The sequence below is a fragment of the Eptesicus fuscus genome, chromosome 7 (genome assembly GCF_027574615.1).
Source record: "Eptesicus fuscus isolate TK198812 chromosome 7, DD_ASM_mEF_20220401, whole genome shotgun sequence".
Lineage (NCBI taxonomy): Eukaryota > Metazoa > Chordata > Mammalia > Chiroptera > Vespertilionidae > Eptesicus > Eptesicus fuscus.
The window spans coordinates 73,555,539-73,582,416 of record NC_072479.1 but is presented as its reverse complement, the minus strand read 5'-3'; the positions used below and the strand labels follow the sequence as shown (position 1 = coordinate 73,582,416).

General features: G+C 42.8%; 1 protein-coding gene across 1 annotated transcript in view; it reads right to left on the bottom strand.

Annotated features, from left to right (window-relative positions):
• The window catches only part of ITPR2 (inositol 1,4,5-trisphosphate receptor type 2), a 428,506-nt gene that overhangs the window by 171,975 nt on the left and 229,653 nt on the right, over positions 1-26,878 (bottom strand). Inside the window, exon 37 of the mRNA XM_054719205.1 lies at positions 26,037-26,145. Within this exon, the coding sequence (XP_054575180.1) occupies positions 26,037-26,145 (109 nt within the window). The remainder of the gene's footprint in view (positions 1-26,036; positions 26,146-26,878) is intronic.

The following is a 26,878-nucleotide window of genomic DNA, read 5'->3' as shown; positions in this document are numbered from 1 at the left end:
CTCTCTCTGATCAAACATCTTTCTTCAGGAGCTTCAAAGTGACTGGCTGCAAGGTTAATTCTAGTCCCACAGCTTTGACTTAAGACCTTTCATAAATTGCGTTACTTTCCAAATGTATATCCCGGTACAAGTGAAATCAAATGTTGCAGCATATAAACAGGATTACTCCCAACAAGAACAGTGTTCTGGATGATTATTTTCACAAACTGCACCCTGAACTATTCTGCACTTACCCCCTTGCCCTCCATACTATGCACTGCTCCTGCTGTTCTCTGGTACCTTCTCTCCAGAACCTTGGACTCACTCTCTCAGACCCCATATGGCTCTTCTGCTGTTAACCTTCCATTCCTTTCTTTGAACATAATTTGCACTTACCATTTAGACTATTTCACTTTCAGCCACTATAGCCCCAACCTCCTGGCCAACATGCCTGCTAGGCTTCCCATGAACTGGACTCAGATACTGCTTCCTACCTATGAGGCACACTTGGTCTCCAGATCTTTGCTCACACTCTCACCCGACCCTGAATGCCCCTTTCTTTCCCTTCTGCTCATAAAGCCACATTCTTTATTCATAATCGAAGACACTGTGATATGTACTTCAGATACAGCAATAAATACAGGCCTATTAAGGACATAAATAATAAGCAAGGAATAATAAAAAAAATGAAACTAGATGTTTGCCACTTTCTGAAATGTGCTATGGAAAAAAAAAATAAATAGGATGATATATTACAGGACAACTGGGGGAAGTCATAGAAGCATCTGAGCTGAGAGTGTGATAACTAAGCTGAGACCTAAAGGATAAAAGGAGTCAGGCACACAAAGAGCCAGAGGAACCGCATGTCAGGCAGAAGGAATATCGAGTGGAAGGAATAGCCTCTAAATGGAAAGAGACTGTTTTGTTTGAGGAATAGAAAGGACACCGTTGTGGCTACAATATAGTTAAATAAAGAAAAGAGGTTTAAGAGATGGCACAAGCTAGATCAAGCAGGGCCTTATTTATATTCTGATAAGAAATATGAATTTTCTTTTAAAGAAAAATAGAAAAACATCAAAGGGTTGTACCATGAGAAAGGCATCATCTGATTTATGACTTACAACTATTATTCCAGGGAGAGAATGAATTGGAGGTTACAAACAATGGGCACAGGAGGTGAGCGAGGGGTCATGTAGCAGTCCAGGCAGGAGATGATCAGGTCTTTGAGCAGGATAATGGGCTGAGACTAGGGGGTGGCCAGGCAGACAGGCAGCTGGATGTGTGCAAAATACATTGATAGGTAGAAGCAATGGGACTGCTGGTGAGAGAAGGAGCAATCAAGAATGACACCTAAGGTTTTAACTGAGCAGTTTGATGGATGGTGATGCTATCCTATATAATAAAAGGCTAATATGTAAATCGACCGAACAGCAGAATGACCGGTTGCTATGATGCGCATTGACCACCAGGTAGCAGACTCTCAATGCAGGAGCTGCCCCTGGTGGTCAGTGCACTCCCACAGGGTGAGTGCCACTCAGCCAAAAGCCCTGAGCACGGGCTCACAGCTGGTGAGTGCAGCAGTGGTGTCGGGAGCCTCTCACGCCTCTGCAGCAGCGCTAAGAATGTCCAACTGATGGCTTAGGCCCACTCCCGTCAGTTGGATATCCTCTGAGGGCTCCTGGACTGCGAGAGGGTGCAGGCCAGGCTGAGGACCCCCCAGAGTGCACAAATTTCATGTACCGGGCCTCTAGTTAACTAATAAGAGACATTCAGGGTGAGGAGGGCACCAAAGACTCAGTCCTTGGGATATTCAAGGACCCGCTAAAACTGTCCCTCCTTCCAAAAATTCCCTGGGACCAAAAGCCCATAATGATCTATTCCTGCAAAGTTAACGTAACACTCATTTTTAGAGTCCCAAGCTTTATGAATAATTCCTAGGAAATGGCTTGAAGCCATCCCAAACCTGTCAAAATATCTTTGGTGCATGACTTAACATTCTGCCTCTAACACCTATATAATTCACTTAGCAGGTAGCAGAGGCTTTACATATATGAGTTATTTTGCACATGTACTCACATGGCACACCTTCTATATTAAAGTACGAGCTTCGTGTGGGCAGATAACTGACACTTCCTGGTGCCTCAGATCTTGGTATTGTGCATGAAGCAGGCTCTGGATACATGTTTGCTGTTGATCTTGAAGAGTATGATGTTTAACAGGAACTTCAAATTCTGAAAATTCTATTAAACACGCACCACCAAGCAATACAGTTCTGATAGAGCTGAACACACACAGCAATTTAGGGACTGGAAATCAATTACCTCCCAATTCAGGTACACGGGTAGACTTAGTGGGAAAACCAGTCCCAAATACTCATTTTAGAGAAATGTTCTCTAGTCAGTCTTGACTGAAAGGTACCTATGCTAATGGTTCTCAAGCCCAAGGAGAAAATAAAGGATTTAGCATCAGTGAAACTGGCAATTATGCATAGTTTAGTGGCAGCCCACAGTGAGCTACCAGTACAGATGGCATCTAATTAATGTTTGTGAGGGAAAACGTTAAGCTCTCTTCCTCCTACACTATCAGGCAAGAAGGACATAGACACAATACAGGGTGGAGCAAACGTAGGTTTACAGTTGTATATACACAAAACAGAGTTTATTCTTGTATTATTATTTATTAATTATTGTATTATTTTTTCATACAAACAACTGTAAACCTACATTTGCCCCCACCCTGTATTGCTTATAGAAAAGTGGGCTGGTATGAATAAAGGCAATTAAAATTTATTTTGTAATGAGGTAAAAATTCTCAATGGAGAAAGGTCAGTAGGGAAGTTTCTTTTTGCTCACTTCAAATGTCCCAGATGGAGAAACTCCCAATATGACCCTTTTGACCTCTGTCTGCCCACTTACTCCTCCCTATAAAAAGGGAAGTTCCTTATCTGATTGGTGAGTTGGAAAGGAGGAATGGGATGCTTAGCCAAGAGCTCTTCCCAACCACAAAAGCAAGTGAATCCTGGACTGCTCTCAGCCATACTCTCAGAGGCTGGTCCCTTCGGGGGAGCGTGGAGTTAATAGGATGAGGCAAAATATTAACAAACTCGAACTAAAGCATGGTTTCCAGTGGATAATCCAGTAATTAAGTTGACATTTTAATCTTGGTTTGAATGACACCTGTGTCTCTCAATTGTTCCAAATCCCTGAGACTAACAAATAGTTTGAATTAGAACCATACAGGGTGTTGACTTTTCATTTGGACTTAAATATAAGATCCAATACACTTCGATGTTCTAGGAACACTGCATCTGTCCCAGAAAGATAATGTCTATCCCACCATCCTCTCCCATATTCTTCCTTAGTCACGTATCACAACACCCATCCTTAGGAAAGCCTGAGGGGGAGGCTGTACTGGGATAACATTTCTTCACAGGTCACTGAAATTCTGCTCAAAATTACTCTCCACATTGCAGAAGAATGAAACTTTATGTAATATATCTTTCTTAAATTCAGGTTCATCACTCATGAAATTCAATCTCCCTCCAAATCAAAGCTGCATTTTCCCTTTTGATATTGCTGCCATTTGGATGCTCAAAATATCATGCAAAGCAGACATAGGTTCTTGGCTAAAAGTCATGGCCAAACAAACCCTCTGTATTTGTTTGAGGAAACCTGGCAGGAGTAGGAAGAATTCCTCACCTAACTAGTTTAGTTCCATACTCTATGTATTTGCTGCACTGAGCACTGGAGACACGTAAGATGGGTAAGATTCTCTGTGGTCTTCTCCTTGATGGTCAACGGCACATCCATTCTTCCAGTTACTGGGGCCACATTCCTTGGAGGTTTTTTGTTTTTTGTTTGGCTATTATACCTCATGTTCAATCAACCAGCAACGCCTGTCCATTAAAATTTCATTACATATGCACAATCCACATCCCCTCTACCAACCTGGTCCAAGCCACCTTTGTTTCTCACCTAGATCCCTACAATAACCTCTTAAACATTAACCCTGCTATCACACTTAAGTGTATTCTCTATATAGCAAACAGTAGTCCCTGTAAATCATGAATCATATTTCACTTACTCCTATGGTCCTACACTCAAAAATATCCCAATGGTTTCCTGTCCAACTTGGGAAAAACCAAAGGTGTTATAATGTCCTACACAGCCTCTCCCTCTCCCCCACCTCTCTGATCTCATGACCTAGTGATATCTATCTATCTATCTATCTATCTATCTATCTATCTATCTATCGATCTATCACTACACTAACTCTTGTCTAGCCATGCTGGTTTCCTTATTGTTTCTCCAATACTGTAAGCAAGCTCCTCACTCAGATCTTTAGCACTTGCTACCCCTTCTGCCCTGGAGAGAGCTACATGACAAGTTCCCTCAGGTCTCTATCAAATAGGTATTCCTTTAACAGTTACATAAAACCAACCCCCTCCCAGTTTTTGTTGTTCTTGCCCAGCTTTTACCCGGAGAGAAGCAACAAAGTAATTTAATATTAAAAAGTAAAGATCCTAAAGACCAGACTGCCTGGATTCTAATCCCAGCTGAGTCACTGGCTGGTTCTGTCTGTGAAAATGGAGGCAAATGACTTCACTTCTCTACACTTCAGCTCTGTCGCCTATAAAATGGAGAATAGAATCATACCTACCTCATACAGTTACTGTGAGGATTAAATATCTACATAAAGTACATTTAACATTCCAAAAATTATTCCCAGTACCTATGAACATGCAATAGATACTGGCTATTACATTTTTCCATCACAGTATTTCCCCCTTCCTGACACATTTGTTTATTTATTGGTTTATCATCAGTTCCCACCAACATGCAACATGGGTAAGACTCTCAACATGCAAGCTCCACACAAGAATGAACCTTTTCCTTTCCTTCCATTTTGTTTTCTATCATTATTATATCTTTAGCAACTGGTACAGCTCCTGGCACATAATAGTCATTCCATAAATTTACAAGCTTGGGAAGCACTTTAAGTCTACCCTCTGATATTTCTGGACAGGAATTTACTTATTTTGTGGTCACATTAAAAATCTAAATCTAGAAAACAGAAGGAGAATGAGAGAAACATGAGAGAGGAGACCTCAAAAGATCACATGGCTCAGCTTCAACTTTTAATTTAACTTGATGGATGAAGCAGATGAGAACCAAGGAGCCGGAGATCCCACAGCTAATAGGTGCTACAGCAGGAGCCCCAAAGTCCCAGACCAGTGCTCTTGACACACTCCAAGATTACTTCAATTGCCATATTTGGTCTATGTAGAACCAGACTGACTAAGCTCATCTATCTATATAAAAGCCTAAGCGACCGTCCAACTATTTGACCGTCCAACCGGTAGCTATGATGCGCACTGACCACCAGAGGGCAGACACTCAATGCAGGAGCAGCCAGCTGAGCTGCAGTGACTTGGCAGCTGCGGTTCTCGGGTGATGCACCCAGAACCAGAGAGGTGGGGGCCCGATTCCAGGGTGCGTCACCTGAGAACTGCCCTCTTGCAATCTGGGAGCCCTCAGGGGATGTTGGGGAGCCGGTTTCAGCCTGATCCCCACAGGCCAGGCCGAGGGACTCCACCATGCACGAATCCATGCCCTGGGCCTCTCGTGTTTAATAAAGTTGTATATAGTCAAGAATCTGTAGATGATTTTTTGTTTTCTCATTCATCTAAGGTCAGAACACCAGCTAACTTCCCAGTCATTTGTTCTGAAATGTTGTAGATCTGATGTCCTCAAAGAAAGAGCCAGAGGCCATAGAACACTTGGAATTATTTGAGCCATTTTCGTATCCATGTTTATATCATGGAAACTCCATTTCTGTGCTGCCAACATTAATAATCTTCTGATAATACTAATGATATTCTGAGCCTCATTCTTCCATTCTCTTTTATTGATTGCTCAGGAATAAATGGAGAAGGATTCTGCTATTCTTCGGCCCTCCCATGGGGGCTATGAAAAATCAGAATCAGCGCAGCCATAATCTCCACCCACAGTGTCTCCTGCTTCCCACTTCTCACTTCAAGAAGTGCACCTAAGATAGTCCTCCCTGAGGTCAGTCTCCACCTTAAATTCTCCCCTGTCGGGCTCTTAAATGGTACGAGTACGGTTCCACGTAGAAACCCTCATGCATGGAGCTTTGTCAAACACGTGGGATTGTAGCAATAAATTCAGAGGCTAAAAATAAATACCATTTTGCAGAACTATCTTATTTTCTCATTTGGGTTCTCTTAATGCATTCTATCTAATTTACAAACATTAAATCATAGAAAATTATGTTCAGCACAAAAGCCAAAAATAAATCTCTTTAGAGTACACCCTTTTATGATTTCATTAAAACTCACTGTTAGTGCTGAACTATTAACATTTTTACGTTTGGAATTAGCCTCTGAGTGCTTAGTATATTTGGTAAAATAAATCAATTACAGTAAATCATTTTTATCTTAAATAGCCTTCAGAGTCAGATAAAAGATAACTGACTGGGAACCAGCATGTTAATTTCTGTGTCAAGTTCCCTTGGATTACCACAAATATCCACGGACCTTCCTAATGCACCTCATTGTATTCTGCGCAGTGAAATATCTGAGGCGCATGTGAAGTACAAACAAGCATAGCACATTACAGTGTACGACATTTCAATAAATGAACTGAAAAATAACAGCAGTGAATAACATCAGAGAAAAGATTTCCACATTAATGTCAGTAACCTAATTTTAATCATTCATTTACCACACACTGGTTGTGTGCATTCATTTTGAGTAAAAAGCTAAATTTAGAGAAATTCAGCCGAGGACAAGTATAAATACTGGCTTTTAAATATATTTTTATTGATTTCAGAGAGAAAGGGGGAGGAAGAGAGAGATAGAAACATCAATGATGAGAGAGAATCATTGATCAGCTGCCTCCTGCATGCCCCTCACTGGGGATCGAGCCCGCAACCTGGGCATGTGCCCTTGGCCCGAATGGAACCTGGGCCCCTTCAGTCTGCAGGCCAACGCTCTATCCACTGAGTCAACCAGCTAGGGCAATACTTGTTTTTAAAAAGTGTTGCTCAACTTTATCACTCCTCCTAGCTTTGTGATACATCTGTAATAATGATCTGATGATTATTATTCTTATATAACTCAGATCGCCTCTCTACTTCCAGAACAGTGTACCTTTCTCTTTTTCCACACGTGGTATCTTCTCACATACACCTTTGAGTCTCCACTACCACATTCTATGCCTTATGTTTACTGCATTCACATATATCTATAAATGTATATCTGAATGATCCAAGAAAATTCCCTTTTCCTATGCACTTAGTGAAGTAAAGGATCATTTAGAATCTCATAGGAGAAATTAAACCAGAATCAAAATTAAAATGATCAATAATCTCAACTTCACTATGCAAATAGCCATGAGTTGAGGACAGAAGGAATTACTCTGTAAATGTATCTTGCAGTCTATTTTTCTGGTAGTGCTTTTCCTACTTTTGTTGGTATGAGACAACCGGCTTAAATATGCAAGAAGTAGAAAAACTTTACACCTAAGAAAAGAAAATAGAGAAACCAAGATGGCGGCATAGGTTAAACACCTAACCTGCAGCCGGGCACAACAATTTCAAAAATACAACTAGAGGTCAGAACGGACATCATCCAGAACCACAGGAAAGTTGGTGGACTGAAATGCCCACAGCTGGGGGGAAGGAGAAGGCCACGGGGACAGTCGGGGAAGCCGTAAAAGCCTGAGGTATGGAGAAACGGGCGGAGACACGAGCACACGCGCCTGCGGGGAGGATGGAACCGGAGAGGAGGGGGCGGCTGATGACCTGGCCGGAGTTCACTGGCAGGAAGGAGATAAAGGCTCCGGACTGCGCTGAGCACCGGCTCCGATTGCACTGAACCCCATTCCAGGCGAAACCCTGGGAAACTCACTCACTTTCGCAACTCCGCCGCCCCCGCAGGCCGCCCGGCCCGGGACGCTGGGGACGCCGCCACAGCGACGGCGCCCGGAGCCCGGCGGCCTCCCAGCACCCGTCCCCGCCGCGCAGCCCCCGCGCGCCTGGTGCCGCGGGCCGCGCGCCCCGCACACCGGACGGAGGCCCGGGCGCCCTCTCCGTGCACCTCCCGGCGGCGCTAGACTTCAGTAGTGTTGACTGAATTCAAGGGATTAAGAAGTATAAATTGGGGGGACGCCGCGGCGGCGACGTCCGGAACGCGGCGATGGCGGTGCCTGGAGCTCGGCGGCCGCCCAGCGCCCGTCCCAGCCGCGCGGCCCTCGCGCGCCTGGTTCCGCGGGACGCGCGCACCGCGCACCGGACGGAGGCCCGGGCGCCCTTTCCGTGCACCTCCTGGCAGCGCTAGACTTCAGTAGAGTTGACTGAAATAAAGGGATTAAGAAGTACAAATTGAGAAGTTTGAAAAAGATGGCGGCGGAGGTTAAAGGCTGTTCTGTTGCCTCGCACCCAGCGAAATCGGAGGGGATGAGGTGTGGAGGTGCGTGGGTCTGGCTGGTGGCGGGGGAAAGGGGCTTTTGTTCCAAACCTAAGGGAGATTAGCTCTCCATCACCCTGAAACCCATCTTCTGGCGAACCCCGGGAGACCCAGATGCCTGCGGGGAGAGGCGGGACTCTTGCGGAGGTGCGCCCAGCAATCAGTGTTTGCTGCGCTGGAGTGCGGAACGAGGGGACTTAGATACGTGGAAGGCAGAAGGACCAGACTCACAGCCATCGCGGCTCGCCGCACCATGGCCTGTTGGCGCCCTGAGACCCCGTCCCGCCCTGGGACCCGCCCCGCACGTTTTGAAGACCTGCCCCGCAAGTCTTGCAGGCACACCTGCGCCCCAAGCAACGGCTTATGCATGTGGGTGGCCTGCCCTCTGGCAGCGGACCAGATGAACTGCTGTTCTAGTCGGACTGCTCCAGGGCCACTCAGACAGGAGGAAGAAACTACAGTTTTTGCTGTAATCCTTGCTGAGTGCCTAAGGCAGTAGCTGATCTACACCCCATTGGAGACCCAGAAACGAGGGCATCTAGTGGTCTGTGGGAGATGACACCAGATTTCAACCACGTGCATAAGGGACACATTCAACGGGAATATTCAGTGAGCGCCAAAGCTTTGCTGCACCAAGACCCGGCCCATAAACGTGTCTCCTGCACAGCAACTCTTCCTTTATAGACAAAGAGAGCCCCCCCAGTGACACCAACAACAATCAAGACTTAACTATACAAAGGAGGACCAAGATGGAGGCATAGGGCGGAAGCCTGATTGTTGCCTACCACAACAACTTTGAGACTACGACAAGAGAGCAGAGCAGACACCATCCAAGACCACCATAGGGCTGGCTGAGTAGATGCTCTACAACTAGAATAAAAGAGGGGTATGTGGGATGATGCTGATGCCGGTGACCCAAAGACCACACTTTAAGAACTACGGCTCAGGCGACACAAAAGAACTATGGCTCAGGCGATACAACAGCGGCCTGGAACGTGCTCGGCGCAGTTCCCCCGGCGGTCTCCGGCTGAGGGGACGGCTCCACTGGCAGCCAAGCACGGACAGACGAGCCCCTATGAGACATGGGGTGGGAGACTCCGCGCTTGCTGACCTCTGAGTCCGTCAAGAATCTCAACGCCCCGGAAGCGGCCAGGTGCGCATGCTCGGCGACCGGCCACCGATGCAGACCCAAGGGCCGACGCAGCGACGCCAGACTGGCCCACCGCCATGCACCGGGTGCACCGGAGCTTCGCCGAGCCGCCGCCCGACGAGTTCTGCAGCAGCCATACTGGAGCTCTGGAAGGATGGCCAGGGGAATTGCTGAGGGGGGATTGACCGGCAGGAATTGGGATCGGGAAGACGGGGCCCCGCTGAGACCCGGGTGCGGGCGGGGTTGCGTGCCTCTGGGCTCGGGTGTGGTCACACGCCTCTGGGTATAAGTGAGGCCTCACGTCCCTGGGTCTAGGTGAGGCCACATGCCCCTGGGTCCAGGTGAGGCCGGACTCTGGGTCCGGGTGAGGCCAAGTGCCCCTGGACCCGGATGACGCTGGATCCCGTGCCCGGGCGAGGCCAAGCGCCCCTGGGTCTGGGAGAGCCCACACACCTCTGGGTCCAGGCGAGACCATGTGTCCCTGGATCCGGGTGAGGCCGCGTGCACCTAGGCCCGGGTGAGCCCAAGTGGCCCTGGGTCTGGGAGAGGCCAAGCGTCCCTGGGTCCGGGTGAGACCATGTGTCCCTGGATCCGGGTGAGGCCTCGTGCACCTAGGCCCGGGTGAGGCCTCGTGCCCCTGGGTCTGGGAGAGGCCAAGCGTCCCTGGGTCCGGGCGAGACCATGCGTCCCTGGATCTGGATGAGGCCTCGTGCACCTAGGCCCGGGTGAGCCCAAGTGGCCCTGGGTCTGGGAGAGGCCAAGCGTCCCTGGGTCCGGGTGAGACCATGTGTCCCTGGATCCGGGTGAGGCCTTGTGCACCTAGGCCCGGGTGAGCCCAAGTGGCCCTGGGTCTGGGAGAGGCCAAGCGTCCCTGGGTCTGGGTGAGACCATGTGTCCCTGGATCCGGATGAGGCCTCGTGCACCTAGGCCCGGGTGAGCCCAAGTGGCCCTGGGTCTGGGAGAGGCCAAGCGTCCCTGGGTCCGGGTGAGACCATGTGTCCCTGGATCCGGATGAGGCCTCAGGCACCTAGGCCCGGGTGAGCCCAAGTGGCCCTGGGTCTGGGAGTGGCCAAACGTTCCTGGGTCTGGGTGAGACCATGTGTCCCTGGATCCGGGTGAGGCCTCGTGAACCTAGGCCCGGGTGAGGCCACGTGCCCCTGGGTCTGGGAGAGGCCAAGCGTCCCTGGGTCCGGGTGAGACCATGCGTCCCTGGATCCGGATGAGGCCTCGTGCACCTAGGCCCGGGTGAGCCCAAGTGGCCCTGGGTCTGGGAGAGGCCAAGCGTCCCTGGGTCCGGGAGAGACCATGTGTCCCTGGATCCAGGTGAGGCCTTGTGCAACTAAGCCCGGGTGAGGCCACGTGCCCCTGGGTCTGGGAGAGGCCAAGCGTCCCTGGGTACGGGTGAAGCCAGATCCTGGGTCCGGGTGAGGCCGTGCGCCCCTGGATCCATCCGGGTGAGGCTGGGTCCCAGGCCCGGGTGAGACCACGCGCCCCTTGGGTATGGGTGAGGCCACGTGCCCCTTAGTCCGGGTGACGCCGTGCCTCTGGGTTCGGCCGAGACCAAACCAGAGGGAGTCGGACCTCCATTACCACCATTTGTCCACCATCCAGAGCTGAGGGGTCAGTGCTGACATGTACACATAAGGAACTACTGGACATCGAAATTGGGTCTCAAAAGAACTGTTGGTCCAGGGGGAAGCTCGCTACAGATTGATTCATTTGCCTGTCAGCATAAATATTATTGCTCGTCTCACATTCAGTTCTTATTAGTATATATCTAGTGACATATGATCTCGTTCATCTAGAGGAAATGATGAACAACATAGACTGAGGAACAAGAACAGAACCAGAAGCAAGGAGGCATTGATCGGACTATCGGGCCTCAGAGGGAGGATAGGGGAGGGTAGGGGGAGGGTGGAGGGAGGGGGAGAGTTCAACCAAAGGACCTGTATGCATGCATATAAGCCTATCCAACGGTTAAGTTCAACAGGGGATTGGGGCATGCGTGGGGAGAGGGGTGGGATGGGAATGGGGGGATGAGGACAAATATGTGACACCTTAATCAATAAAGAAATTTAAAAAAAAAAAAAAGAAAAAAAGAAAAGAAAATAATGCTGCCTTCAATTATCAGAAAAATCTCCTATAAACCAGGATATTTACAAAAGTAACACTATGATATGATTCAATTTCTTTCTTAAAATAATGAAAATATCACTTCAATGTTAGCTCCCACATTCAGGTGCAAGGAATAAGGCACCGGGGCTAGGCTGTATTACGGGCTAAAAGTAATGCTCCTGTTTGTGTCATGTTTTTGTAAAATTAACTTAATTTCTTTGTGGAAATAAAAAATAACTGGCCACTTTCCCAAAAGAAACATAAAATTGTGTGGTTTACAAATACTTGTAAATAGTAATAAAAACACTTCCCAAAAAGGTACATTTTTCAATGAAGGATTTAAGTGCATATTTTGCTACAAGAGGACAAGGATGATAAATTGCTAAAATGATATTCCATTCATTGAATTTTTAGCAAATACAGAAACTCCAGAGACCACATCTGAAACTTCTAATTCTTCGTGATTGTGCTGAAATATTGTTAAAAGTGCTCCAGAAAAAAAAACCTGCACCATGCTTTGGAGAGTCAGTCCAAGGCCAAAGAATATCACAAACATTAAAATTCTATCAAATTTTCACAATTCTCATTCTGGGCTTTCACAACCAGTCAGATCTACATAACATTTCAGGTTTATGCTCAAACATCTCTCCACGTGCTTGTCAGTGTCACTGGGGTTTGTGTGCCAATCAACTGTTTTCTTTCAACATTAATCTACGACATGAAAGAAGAAGAAAGCAAAAACCCCTTTTTGATGTTTACTTGTTGGCTTAGACCCGGGGTCGGCAAACTGCGGCTCACGAGCCACATGCGGCTCTTTGGCCCCTTGAGTGTAGCTCTTCCACAAAATACCACGGCCTGGGCAAGTCTATTTTGAAGAAGTGGCGTTAGAAGAAGTTTAAGTTTAAAAAATTTGGCTCTCAAAAGAAATTTCAATCGTTGTACTGTTGATATTTGGCTCTGTTGACTAATGAGTTTGCCGACCACTGGCTTAGACTGATTTAAATAATACTGTTTAGAAGGAACTTCCTTAATCTGTTTGTAGATGCCAGCAACCTGCTCAGTGCCTGTTGGCTGCCCTCAACAAAATGAACAGAGGAGAAGCTGACACAGAAAACACCTGTACCTGTCCTATCTGTGTGAAGGTTAAAGAGGGAGGTGGTAATACAGGCTGAATCACATCACCCAAAAATTCCTATGTTGAAGTCCTAATCCCCTGTTCCTTCATAATAGAACCATATTTAGATATTGTTTTTAAGTGGGTGATTGGATTAAAACAAGGTCATTAGGGTGGGCTCTCATCCAATATGACTGGTGTCCTTATAAGAAGGGGAAATTTGGAAACAGACACAGGAACAGAGGAAAGACCATGTGATGACAGAGAGAAGATGGGCACCTACAAGCCAAGGAGAAGATTCTGGAGCAGATCCTTCCCCTATAGCCCTCAGAGGAACCAACCCTGCCAGCACCTTGATCTAGAACATCTAGCCTCCAGAACTGTGAAAAAAATAAGTATCAGTTGTTTACCAGTCTGTGGTATTTTGTCATGGCAAACCTAGAAAATGAACATAGGTGGCATTTCATTCATTTGTATCTTATCACAGCATATGCTACAACATATGACAGCTTCTAAGTAATTGTTGGTTATCCACCAACACCGTAAAAGTGAGGCCAAGCTTTCTCCCCATAATTTCCATCAGGTGCCCAATTCCTGAACCAGAAAAACACTGCTCATCATGTCCGTCCTCCTAACCACATGGAATCACTAGCCACTGGCAGAGGCCTCCTGGGAGTGGGCCCTTCATTTACTCCTCGGCTTCTGGCCGGATTCTGGAATAGTTCCTGATTTTTGTGAGATTCTCCTCCTTCCCTAAAATAGAGGCACCGCTGAAATATTCAATATGCCCTTTCCAGAAAGTATCCCTGGCAGGAATGAATAAGATGGTATGCAAACATGTGAATCTCATTTTACTCGCAGAGAAAGGCGGACGCAGAGCTGAGCAGACTCCTGCCAACAGATCCTGGAGGAAGCACTGCTTGATCTCAACTGTGAGATACATTCCCAAGCCATGACACAGCCTTCAGAGATAGCAAAACATAAGAATCTCTCTGACTCTAAATATAATTTTTACATGATTCTAGATAGAGCTGAAGAAATAATAATTTCATCACTCATCAGCGAGTTACCACATTTTCCAGTTTATTAACTCTCCTTTAATAATAGAGTATTCTGGCTCAAAGAAATGAAAAGGAAAACCCAAGCTACTTAGGAAATTCTGAGAATAGAGCACACCTTTCAAGGTCTTATAATGAGAGCTTGCGATCTGCTTTTTTTAAAAATTAGATTGCATTTAATGGTGAACAGCTAGTTTACTAAGGAGGAGAAGACCTGTGGTGGGGTGATTACATCATCTCTCTTCAAAATTAGTCACTTGCTGTGTTTGCCATCACTGGCTTCACACACAGATGATGTTTTCCTAACAGGACTTAAGATCAAGTGTCTATGCAAAGTGCATTTCATTGTTAATGTTAAAAATTATTTTACTGATCGAGTAATAATTAAAACAATTTAATAATTAAAACCATTTAAAATGTGCCGAATAAACTAAATCATGAGCTGACCCCAAACAATGCCTATAGCACTTACAATGCTTTATATGTGCCACTGAGCACATGGGAGAGGCCACATCGACCTATAAAACTTTATCAACAGTCATTAAATAACACTCTGCAGTGGAAGAGGTGTGTACTCGCTGTCTCATCTGATGCAGACTTTCCAATTATCCTCTCATACAAAGGTATGATTAGAAATTAACACGCATCAAATGTCATCAGTGAACATACTGAATAGGGTCCAGTTCAAAATCATGATTCAGTCCTGAAGTTTATACTTTCAGACCAAGAAGGAATTAGTTATCCACCGTGGGACTAAATCGATCAAGTGCATGGGAAAGTTAAACTTAAATGCCTTCCAGAGGTACTTTCAAGACTTCTTTTCGCAAAATTAATGCAGAACCATTATTCCAATGGCAATCAATTTAATTAAGTAAAGGAAAGGGAGGGAGGATTCAAATACAAAACAACCCACGAGTTTTCAAATTAGAAATTTTAGCCCCCACTTTTAAAGTGGGAATTTTTCGTAAGAAAAATCTTGTGTTATGAGACAATTAGTTAAAGATGGTGCATACAAAGAAGAAAAGAATCCAAAAAGAACAACTTCTTAGTCAAGATTTCAAAGATTAATATTTATGAAAACAATTGGCAAACAACAGTCCATGATCCAAGAATAAAAAATGTTGTAGCAGATGCCTTGTCAAAAGGCTACGGGCTGAGAAGTAGCGTACTCTCATCCATATGTTTTCTCAGCCTTGAGAAAAGATACCCTCGGTTCTTTCAATGCTGGAGAACACAGAATGCCTGTGTACACAGGGAAGAAGAAGCTTTTCTGTAAAGGGAACTGTGAGCCAAGATTTCTGGTTCCATTTGGAAAGAAGTGGCATACAGACTTAAGTGGAACATGAGCAAGAAAATCAGCCAAATAACTTAAATAATCTAAATAAGTCAATGTGTCCAGAAGCAGAAATTAGAGAAGAAATTGGAGTGGTCATTGTTTGTTTTGGCCTGCCTGGCATCCTTTCCCCCATCTTTTGGCCACAATACTCCAATTCTCTCATAAGGAACCACCCTTCCCCTCTTCCATGCTGTTTTGCTAGGATTGTTTGTTATGCCCTGTCTTCAACAGCTGCTCAACAGTTGGGTTTGTGACTATGAAATCTCCAGTTAAATAAGCAGAGGACTGGCGCAAGCTGAGCAACTGGGAAATGAGAGAGATCAGTGGTCCTGACCAGGTCAAAGGACAGTCTTAACTGGGGTAGCTAAACAAACGAGCGGAGTGGGAGAGAGTAAAAGTCAGCCAGTGGGATGCTGAAGTAGCTATTATGAAGAAGCAGTCCCTGGTGATGAAAACTTCCTAGGTGTTACTGAAAAAGCAGGCGATGGATGTGGGGGAGAGAAGGTCAGTGAAGAAACAGAGGTCAAGAGCCTGAAAGGCCAGAGTATTGGATGCATAGCCCATGTGGATGAAAAGCACACCTGAGGAGGGCAGGTCTGGGGGCCCAGACACTGAATGTGCACCAGGTTCCAAAGTCTTTGATGGGTGAGAGAGAGTGACGAGGATGTTGGCAGATGTCAGGGTGATATAGACAGAGAGCCTTCATTACCCTCCAAGGAGCTGAGGACTTTTAAAAAGAGCAGAGGGATCAGTCCAGAAGTGGCCATGAGAAGCAACACGGACACACAGCCTCTTCACATGGTAGCTGAGAGAAAAGAGACTCCACAGACAGAGCTGCTGAGAAAGTGGGGTGGCCTCAGGGGAATGAGTCTTCATGTAAAGCTACTAGTAGAAGGTGGAGGGAACTCACAGAGGAGGAGGTAAGTTTGCTGAGGGGGATGGAACAGGAGAGAAAAGTCTGGGAGACTGTGGAGGAGAGAAATGGCAGGGTCAGGGCAAGGACATAGAATGTCATGGAGATGACAGTGGGGCTGGGGGTAGAGGAAGAATTCAGTGTTAATACCTTGTACACTGACTGGTAATGGCATGGTGGGACTGATATCAACATTCTCTTCCTAGCAGCCAGAGGTCTTGTCTAACTCTGCCCTGGGGATGGGGACCCTTAGCCAACTCTACATAATGGTGTAGCCTATTTGTTGAAGGAATAAATGGGGGTCGATGGTGAGAAGCCTAATGAAAGTATCCTTCTCAAAGTTATGCCCAAGGCTGAGATCATTGCTGGTTACCACTCACCCTTTGGGAATACTTCCCTAATTATACTTTGGCAATTTGAGAGAAAATGAAATCAACTCATACCTGGGATGGAAATCATATAACTGCATGTCTTTGAGTTGGTATCTTTGACATTATTTCATCCATGTGATATTAATTATAAGCATTCGATCTGATTTTAATTGTCCACATGCCCTCATTTAGATCATTTTGTATCACCAATGCATTATCCCAAGCTGCCACGTGGGTACATTATCACATTCCATTTGTTTTCCCTATTCCATCACTCTACAAGGAGCACAGTCTACAATTTGGGTTTTCATTAAAAGCTCAGCCAAAGGCTAAGAACAACCAAGGAAAGATAAACCCAACAATTGCATCGAGCAATCTGCAAATATTCAAAATGGTTTGTGTTGTTTTGTTGTAACTAAGATCCGTACAAAAATGCTTGAGGTTGTCAAGCACCAGACGAAATGGGCAGAAACCAAGCCCATCCTGAAGAAATCAGTAAATGATAGATGTTCAAAATCATTAAACGCAAGAAGAAATATCTCCAGGTGGTTTATGTTATTTTAAACAAGAAAACTGTTTTCTTCTGACAGCCATGGGTGACATTCCTACAGCTTTGCAGCTGGTATGAGAATACAATGAAAGACAGTCTCATGTAGTGGTTGTAAACATAGGGTCGGAGCCAGACAGCATGAGTTTTCATCCTGGCTCCATCATTTTTTTTTTTTAATTTAGTTTTTGCTGTGTGACCTTGGGCAAGTTCTGTAACATTTCTGTGCTGCAGTTTCCTGAATGTGTTGTTATGAGGGTTAAGTGACCAAGCCAGCCCTGCAGATGAAAAGTGAATTTCTAAAAGCCATTGTTGCTTTTATACCCATCTTTTTTTAAAATATTTTTATTGATTTCAGAGAGAAAGGGGGAGGGAGAGAGAGAGAAACATCAATGATGAGAGAGAATCATGGATCGGCTGCCTCCTGCAGGCCCCACACTGGGGATTTAGCCCCCAACCCGGGCATGTGCCCTGAAGGGGAATCAAACCCGCGACCTTTCAATCCGCAGGCGGACACTCTATCCACTGCGCCAAACCACCTAGGGCTGTACCCACCTTTAACGATCAAAATCTTGTTGCCCTGATGAAAATATAACATAAAAATTCTAGAGTAGAAAAGTATTCTAATTGTGTTTCTAAAATAGATCTCTTATTGTAAGGAGACATGGACATAGTTCCATACTTCCAACCATTGAGATATCTAGTAAAAACAGCACGCACACACAATCACAATATAGGAATGATTAAGATGATACAGCATATCTGCAGCATCACTTACTGTATCCAGTGTAAAGCATTAGAATATTACCAAAAAATTGCACTCACTTCTAAAATATGTTTAATAAGCATTTTTACATAATGCAACTGATGCTAAAACTGAAATTAATTTCTCCTTTGTGAAACAGTTATCAAATCCTTAAGCTACAGCACACTATGTGTAGTAATTCTACCTAAGTTTGTTTATTTGCCTCCTAGAGAGAGAAGTGAGTGTGTGCATGGAAGGGGAAGGGGAGTAGTTGCCCATGTGATTCAGCAAGACTGTTCCAGAAAGAGGAGCTTGATACAATTTATAGATTCACAACAACGCAATTCCTGCTGGGACTGACAGGTCTGCATATTTGATGCAGGAGTTAAGTTTCTTGGTATAACTCTGATTTATTCTTTCTGCTGCTCCTCAAAATCAGAAATAAAAGATTACTTACAATGGTGTATTTTTCCAGCTTAGGAAAAGAATAAGTTCTTGTTAACTCAGCTAACAGTAAATTCGAGAGTTAAAAGAGAAAAAAAAGATGGAAGATATCTTAAAAATAACTCAAGGCATCATTTCTTAAAGATCTGTATTCCTCAGCACTCCAGATATCAACTTTTACATCGAGAAGCCACCGTCTGTCATCACTGTTCAATGTATAAATACCAGTTACCCCACCAGTGGGCATTTGTAAAGATCACAGCCCTCCATCCGATGCTGTGCTGTGGGTTCAATGCCACCTTTCCACAGGGGCTGACTACAATGGTCATCTTAGAAAGTACTGTTTGGAACTTTTATATCTAACATCCAGGACACTAACAACACAGACCCTGACGGCAGGATGGGGTTTGGGAGCTCTGATATTGATCTGCAGGTCTGTAAAAATAAATCTCAAACATCCCCTGCAACTACTGCATCACTGTGTTCCCAATCAGCTTGGTCGAAAATCTGCAAGCCTTTGCTAAGTAACTCACTGAATCAATGGTTTATACTTTCCAGTACACAAGCAAATGTTACAAAGAACAAAATTGAAAGAACTTTTCATTTTATTTAGTTGAATATATGAGAAAATAGAAGAGCTTTGATTATAAGTCATATAACCTGTTGGCTTTAGCATGCTCAGGAGACAAAATGTTTGGGATGGAATACAAGCTCTCTCCCACCTACTGGATGTATGACCTAAATTCTGCACTTTACACTTTAACCAAATGTCTTGAAGTGTTTTCACATGCCTCATGTCCTTTTATCCTCACAGAAGTCCTGGAGTAGGGAGATAGGAGACTCGATAGAATCCTATTTTCTTTTCATTAGCCGGAAAACAGAGATTTAGAAAGTTTAGAAACTTGACCCGAATGAAAAGAAGAAATGGTAGAACTTGAAAATGACTTCAGGTTCTCACTGCACAGAATATAGTCAAACACTGCTATAGTTAAATATTTCACCCTTTGATCTCCCTGTGTGATCTATAATAATAATCTGCTTCGTTTTGATATTTACTGCTGTGTGGCTGACAATTACCTGAAAGAGAAGTTGGGGTGCTTCACTGGGCTGGAAAAAGTTTAGCTAAATCAGAAAGCAGGTCTAATTAAGCAAGTTTATTCTATATAATAAAAAGCTAATATGCAAATAGACTGAATGGGGAATAACCGAACAACCAGTCGCTATGACATGCGCTGACCACCAGGGGGCATGTATGGAACATGGCGGGCATTGGCTGCAGTGGGATGGTGGAGCAGGTGAGTGGGGGGCACCAGACCAAGGCAGGTTGCCGGTTGCTGTCACTGGGACGAGCCTCTAGTGGTTACTGAAAATTCTTTGCTCTCGCAAACCACGGTCACACCAGTGCTCACACCTGCTGCCAGTGACAGCCCCACTCGCACCCACTGCCAACACCGGAGCCACCACTCACACCCACTGCCAGTGCTGGCCCCACTCGCACCCACAGCCAGTGCTAGAGCCACTGCTCACATCTGCTGCCGGCGCCCAGTGCTGGTCCCGACCACTCAGTGCCATTAGCAGGTGCAAGTGGCAGCTGCTGGCCTCAATCACGCCTGAGGACTTCTCCACCTCCCCCTGCTCCTGAGGGGCGATCAGGGCAGCAACCACCGCTCCTCGCACCCGTTGGCCCCAATTGCTCCGTGCTGTCAGCAGGTGCGTGCAGGACTGGCGCTGTCAGTGTGTGGGAGTGGCGGTGGCAGGAGCAGGGCTGCTTGCAGACAGGGTACTGGGGGCCATGGTGGGAGGGGCTGGGTGGGGGCACGAAGGATGGGCCGAGACCCACCCCTGTGCCCACCACAGCCTCGCAGCCCACAGTTCCTTTCAAGGTGCATGAATTCGTGCACTAAGCTCCTAGTCTATATATATAAAGCTCTCACTGGTGCCAACTGCATGCGTGTGTTTCCATCTGTCATTGTTTATTGTGAATTTGACACTTCTATTACAGAGAAAGGGTGAATAGCGATATTAAAATATTTCTTCTAATTAATTTCCTTGCAATGTGCACGAATCCATGCACTGGGCCACTAGTTACTTTATAAAAAACAATGCTAAAACTTCACCATAACTATTATAGAGTTTTTTTTCTAGATCTCTCTGCAATAGTATTCCAAGAATACATGGCAGTTTAAACCTGAAAATTTTAAGAATATTGAACTTGACTAAATATATTTATTATTTTGTACATTATATGTGTGTCAGTGTAATTTAAGGGTAAATAATAATATATTCCCAGGAAAAATTATGATTGGCATTCAAAATAGGTCAACTTCTTTCACTGCGGTGTAAGGAAAGGTACTTCACACTTTCAGTTCTACAGGATATCCCTGAATATGTACAGTATTCATTATCTCTTCCTATTCTAAAGTACAGAGCTACAAATTTTATATATTTAGGATCAGTGGTTATAGAAACCTTGACTATTTATGATTTATAGATGTTTTTCTTTTTGTGGGAGAAATAATTTATAATATTTTATAAATCTTAATGAAATGTAAAGAGTATAAAATGAAGAAAATTGACACCCCATCCCAAATCCTTAAAACCACACCAATCCTCTGAACACAGCCCTTCCAGCCAACCCCCTCCCCGCCATCAGCCCACCTCTATTCAATCCACACAGTTCCTTTTATCTCCATTATCACCTCTGGGAAATCCTTATTCAGATCTGGACCTAAAATATCTTTAAATCCACAAGACAAAGGTATGGTGCTATCATTAAGCTACTCTGTTCAAAAGCACACTTATCCTAACGGGTGTTTCCTCTTTTGTGGTAGAGAGGTCTTGGAAATAAGAGTAGAATAAAACGGCTTTAAGGTTTGGAAACATTAAGAATCATACTGCCCTAAAGCCATTTTAAAAGGGTCCTTCTTTTCTCTTTCCTCCTCAGATTTCCCAATATACATATTTTAAGTGCAAATAAATATACCTGCTGTTGTTATCTAAAAAAAAAGAAAAAAAAACCCTTTTGAATATGCCAGTCCTGCAAGCATACTGAGCTCTCGAGGTTATTAGTTACATTCTTTGTAATTTTTTGCTTTTCTATCAGAATCAACTAAATAAATAATACTTATATGGATTTTTTTCTAAAACTTGGGTAACTTTCCCTCTTAAAGACTTTCTATGTACAATTTTCATGTTTTGTCCTTCAATAAAAAGTATTATAGCCTACTGTAACATAGAGTACATACATGGTCACTAGATAACTTCACATACAGATACACATAACAGAAAATTATATTTCCTTTGCTTCTATTACTCTGTTGAGAATCTTAAAGATATTGCCCACCCACTTCTCTCTCAGTCTTTGGCACATACTTATAAACATGAAACAAGGTAGAATATATGGTAAAATTAATTTAGGACCTGTAATCAAAGGTATTATAAATTATAAATGTTTGTAAAATAATTGACTATCAGATAAAATGGTAGTTAAATGATGACTTGGCCAACAGAATCAGAAAACTGGGTTATTAAAGATGGAAATTGCTTTAAAGGGTATCTGGTTCAACCATGAAGCAACTTTATGCTTCATTACTCTATTTTTATGCTTCATTGCTCTATTTAAAAAAATTTAGCAGTTACACACACACACACACACACACACACACACACACACACACACACCTACTTCTGGTATTGGAGACCAAAGAAACAAAAATGAAAATAGAAATTTGCTTTTAAGATGACATTTATAATTTAAATAGGTGGTCTTAAATGTAATATTAAGATAGCTAATGTGAAAAATCCTGGTATGAGTGTTTTGTTTTGCTTTAATTCTGAGAGATCTATTGGGAATACTCCAATGCACTGATAGTACAAATCTAGTTGATTAGGTATTAGACAACCAGGCATTAGGTAACCTATGTGATTTCATGCAAATAACTTCTCTGTATCTTCCCACATTACAAATGTGGAGATAACACTGCCTACTATACGTACTTCCTGAAATTGGTGTTGAAAGGTAGCAAAATATTTTAAAATACTTTGAAAACAGCTAAGTACTGTAAATTTAAAGCATTTTAAAATGTTCATTTGCACTTAAACTGCCCTACATAGTCATTTTAGTGAGCCACAGGTAAACTCTCTGTATTCTACATATCATTTCTCACTGTCAGTAAAAGGATCACAATTATAGATTGGGTACTAGCCTTGTCAAAAATATCTATGCCATAACCACCAGAACCTGTACTATGTTACCCTACATGGCAAAAGGGACTTTGCAGGTGATTAAGTTAAGAATATTGAAATGGGGAGATTATCTTTGATTATCTAGGTGGGTCCAATGTAATCACAGTGTCCTTGTCAGAGGGATGCAAAAGGGTCAGAGTATGAAAAGGGGAGGTGACATTAGTGTGTGTGAGAGAGGGAGAGAGAGAGATAGGAAGATGCTACTCTGCTAGCTTTGCAGATGGAAGGTGGAGTCACAAAGCAAGGGATGCAGGCAGCTTCTAGAAGCTAGAAAAGGCAAAGAAATGAATTCTCCTCTAAAGTCTCCATAATGAATACACCGGCGCCAAAAACTTGATTTTAAGTTTTTGACCTCTGAAATAATAAATAATAAATTTGTGTGGTTTTAAGCCACCAAATTTTTGGTAAATAGGAAACTAATACAATCATGAAAACACAGCCAATTATCCACTACTGATAATCAGGGTTTTTTCTGAGAGTACATGGGTTGTAAAATAATGGCTCTGACCAGTTTCTGAATCTGTTACCCAGTGCCATGTCACCCAGACTGGTGAGTCATTTAACAGCTCCCCTCCACTGTCAGGGACAATTGAGCACCAACTACTTAAGAAGGGCCAACTGACAACATGTGGAGGTCACCTTGTCCTGACTCCGTCCCAGAGTAGATGTTAGAATCATTCTAGATCTAATATATGTTCCTTTAAAATATTCTGGGGAAAGAAAATTCTTCTACTTCCACGGGTAGAAATGCTTCTCCTTCCAAAACACTTAGAATTAAAGTTATCTAAACTCTAGAATTCTTTCACCTATATATATTTTTTTTTCTTATTCTGTCCTTAGTAGACATGGAAATTAAGAAATAATACTTATAAGTCCCTTTCAGGTTCTTCATTTCTTAGTTAAATGATTGCATTTCCACATTCTTTAATATAAAACCTGCTGGACAAAATATGCTAATCTTTCTTAAGAGTGATGCATTTGTAAAAGTTGGCTGTGCTCTAATGAATAAGATTAGGCATAGAGGAAGGAGTTTTGGTTAAACCCTGTTCTGGGACTCACTGTGTGACCTTGGGCAAACCACTTAACTTCTCTGACTCTGAATGACATCATTTATAAAACAAGGAGCTTGGAATAAACACCCAGAAACAGCCTGAAGAGTCATTAAAGAGAGGCACAAAGTCTCTTGAGACTTTCTAATGAGAAAGTAATCACCACTGGCTGGAATAGTTGATAAGTACTACCCATTAGCTACTCTACAAAGACAACACTAGGAGGATATAGGCTTGTCTGGATTTTAGCAATCCACGATTCCAGATGTAGCACAGTTCAGTGCAGGAAAAGCCAGATTCCTGGCGGCTAATGGATGAGGAAGGGTGGTGTTGGGGGGTGGGGCGGAGCACAGGAGACAGACATAATGGAGGGCCTGGAACCCCAAGGACAGTGCAGAGTCCCTGAAGGTTTCTGAAATGCTCTCATGATCTCAGCAGACTATTATAGGAGTCCACTGGCATGTGAATTGCACCACGTGGTGGCCCTTAGCTTGCTGTGTCATCCATGGCTTTATCCCCAGTGCCCAGGCACAATCACCAATAATATAATTAATAGTCGCTCACAATATATGTGTTAGATGACTGAGTGAATAATCCCAACTAGCCTTTCTCATCTGAACTCTCTCTGAGGGCTATGTCCTGGTGGTGACATTCACATTGCATCTTATGCAAACGGTACCCCTTGGACTTAATGAGAACAGCAGCTCTGCCTCCCTTCAAAGAGGCACTGAATGGACTTCAGGGAACTGAATGGACTACTGGAGTTTTCTAGACAAAGATAATGGAAGCCTAAACTAGTGATAGTGGTGGGAATGGGAAAGAAAAACAGATGCCAGCATAATGTGTTTAGGGTGGTTTAAGAAATACACTAAAATTCTCTTGACTAGTCAAAGTAAAGTCTTACTTGTTTTCTTTCCTATTTTTCTTTAGAGTAATTCAATAATAATCTGTTACAGAAAATTGGAAGGCTTGTCATTTATCTCCTGTTAAGCACAAGTTACACTGTTATCATAAACCTCACGCTTCTGTCAAAAATTTATATTGATCCCATTTTTCTATTTTAGGATCTAGCACTTCAGTCAAAAATAAACAATTTACAGAAATATTTTAAGGAATCAAACACACACACACACACACACACACACACACACACACACACACACACCAAAAAGCCCTAAGGAACTCTGCCATTTTTTAAAAGCATACCACATATGCAAACTTATACGTTTTTTCCCTGAATCCTATGTCACAGAAACATTTGCTAAAATTGCTCTGTCTTTATTTTGATAATTTTCTTTCCAAACACAATTTAAATGATGAAGAGAACTACTGTAAAGCAAGTCATTTTGATTACTGAGTCAAACATGTGATTCAAATCGAGTATTTTAAAGCTATACAGCTTCTATTAACATTCAAGATTCCATTGGATTTTTTTTCTATGAGACACTTTTTAAAAAGAGAGAAACCTACAACTACAATCTTTTTGGAATTCAATAGCATATACACAAATAAATCAAATAAAATTCTTCCGATTTTAAACATATCAGGTGATTATTATTTACAGGAACTAATCAAAAAGTTATTAAGAGTATGATAAAAATTTTGTTTGAAATCAAACATAAAAGTAAAATGTAGCTATCTAAAAAGAAACTACATTAGATTTATATTTTATACAAAAGTATATAACCTTGGATATTAAACATGCTTCTAGCTATCTCTTAATGAGCACCTGAGCTGTCATTTTTAATAATAGACTGACAATTATTACCTACTAGAGGCCCGATGCATGAAATTCATGCAAGAGTAGGCCTTCTTTCCCCTGGCTGCTGGCACCAGCATCCCTCTGGCACCCAGGACCTGAGCTTCCCTCGCAGCCCCGGCTTCATCTTGCAGGTCGTCCAGAAGGACGTCTGGTCTAATTAGCATATTATGCTTTTATTATTAGATAAGTTGGTATTCCCTGAAAATCATTTGTGCAATACTTAAATTAATATAGTTAAAATAGAAACTTAGTATCCCATTTATTTTTTTAAAGTATTACTTCATAATAATTGGTAAAATATTATAGAAAATGACATGAACATATATTTACAATAAAAATCAACATGTGCCAAAATACATAGAATATTTCAATGCTAAGTAGAACTTTATACAAAATCTTAATAATGCACCTCAGTTGCTCATTGTTAAAAAACATCATTTGGTCCATTGAAGCTATATGAAAAAATATACATATCCAAGATAAAACATCATAAAAACAAGTAAACCAAATACCTGGGTCATTGTAATCTTAAATATTTCTCAAGTGAAAGCAGACAGGAGAGATGAATACCATAAAAACTCAAATTATCTAATTCATCTAAGTACACAGGCCATTAATATGTAATGTAAGTAATTACAAAATAACCTTTTGTAATTCATTGGTGACAGTATTCTAGAAATTCTACTTTATTTTCAAATACTAAAAAGTTTTTAGAAATACCTCTTCCACGAAGATGTCTTTCTTCTCTAGCATTTCTCGTAAAGTCTGAAGAATTTTAATGCACAGTTTTTCTTCTTTCTCCATTAGTTTCTTCGTATGATTAATCAACCTTAAAGCAAAACATTAAACCTTAAATAGGACAGTGATTTCTCTTCAAGCTGTATATTATCATCACATGCTAGAGGAAAATAAGTCACACTATTATTTAAGAATATGAAGCAAACAAGAGAGATGCCTGTTTTCAAAATTTTTTAAGAATTACACTTAAGCTATAGACTCTGCATTATAAAGCTTCCGTTGTGTTACAGGCAGTATATCTCAGTGCTTCTAATTTATTCAGATAGCATATTGTTAATGGGACACAATACTCTTTGAAAAACAATAAAACACTAATTATCTTTAATATCATCATATGAACTGAAACAACTTTACTGGGAGAAATATGAATATTTGCAGTATATTACATTTTTATGTAATGTTATACTATATTATTTTCTATATACTATATTACATTGATTATACAGTACTAGCAGTATACAACATTGCAACCTTAGCATGGGCTGCTTTCTAGTTTCCATTAATAATAATATGCTATTTTTCACCACTAGAGCTTGGTAAAAGCAAGCAGTTTTTGTAATTAGAAGCAAAAACAAAAACAAAACAAAAAAAGCAACAAAAGGGTAACATTAAGACATCTATCCATTTACTATAATTTGAACAAAAATTCTGATTAATATTATAGTGGTAACTTTTGCACTGGTGTTCTGTCAAGAGAAAGGTTTGAGGATCACAGTTATATAGCATCCCCAAGAACTCAAAATCAAATCAAATGTTCATCATCA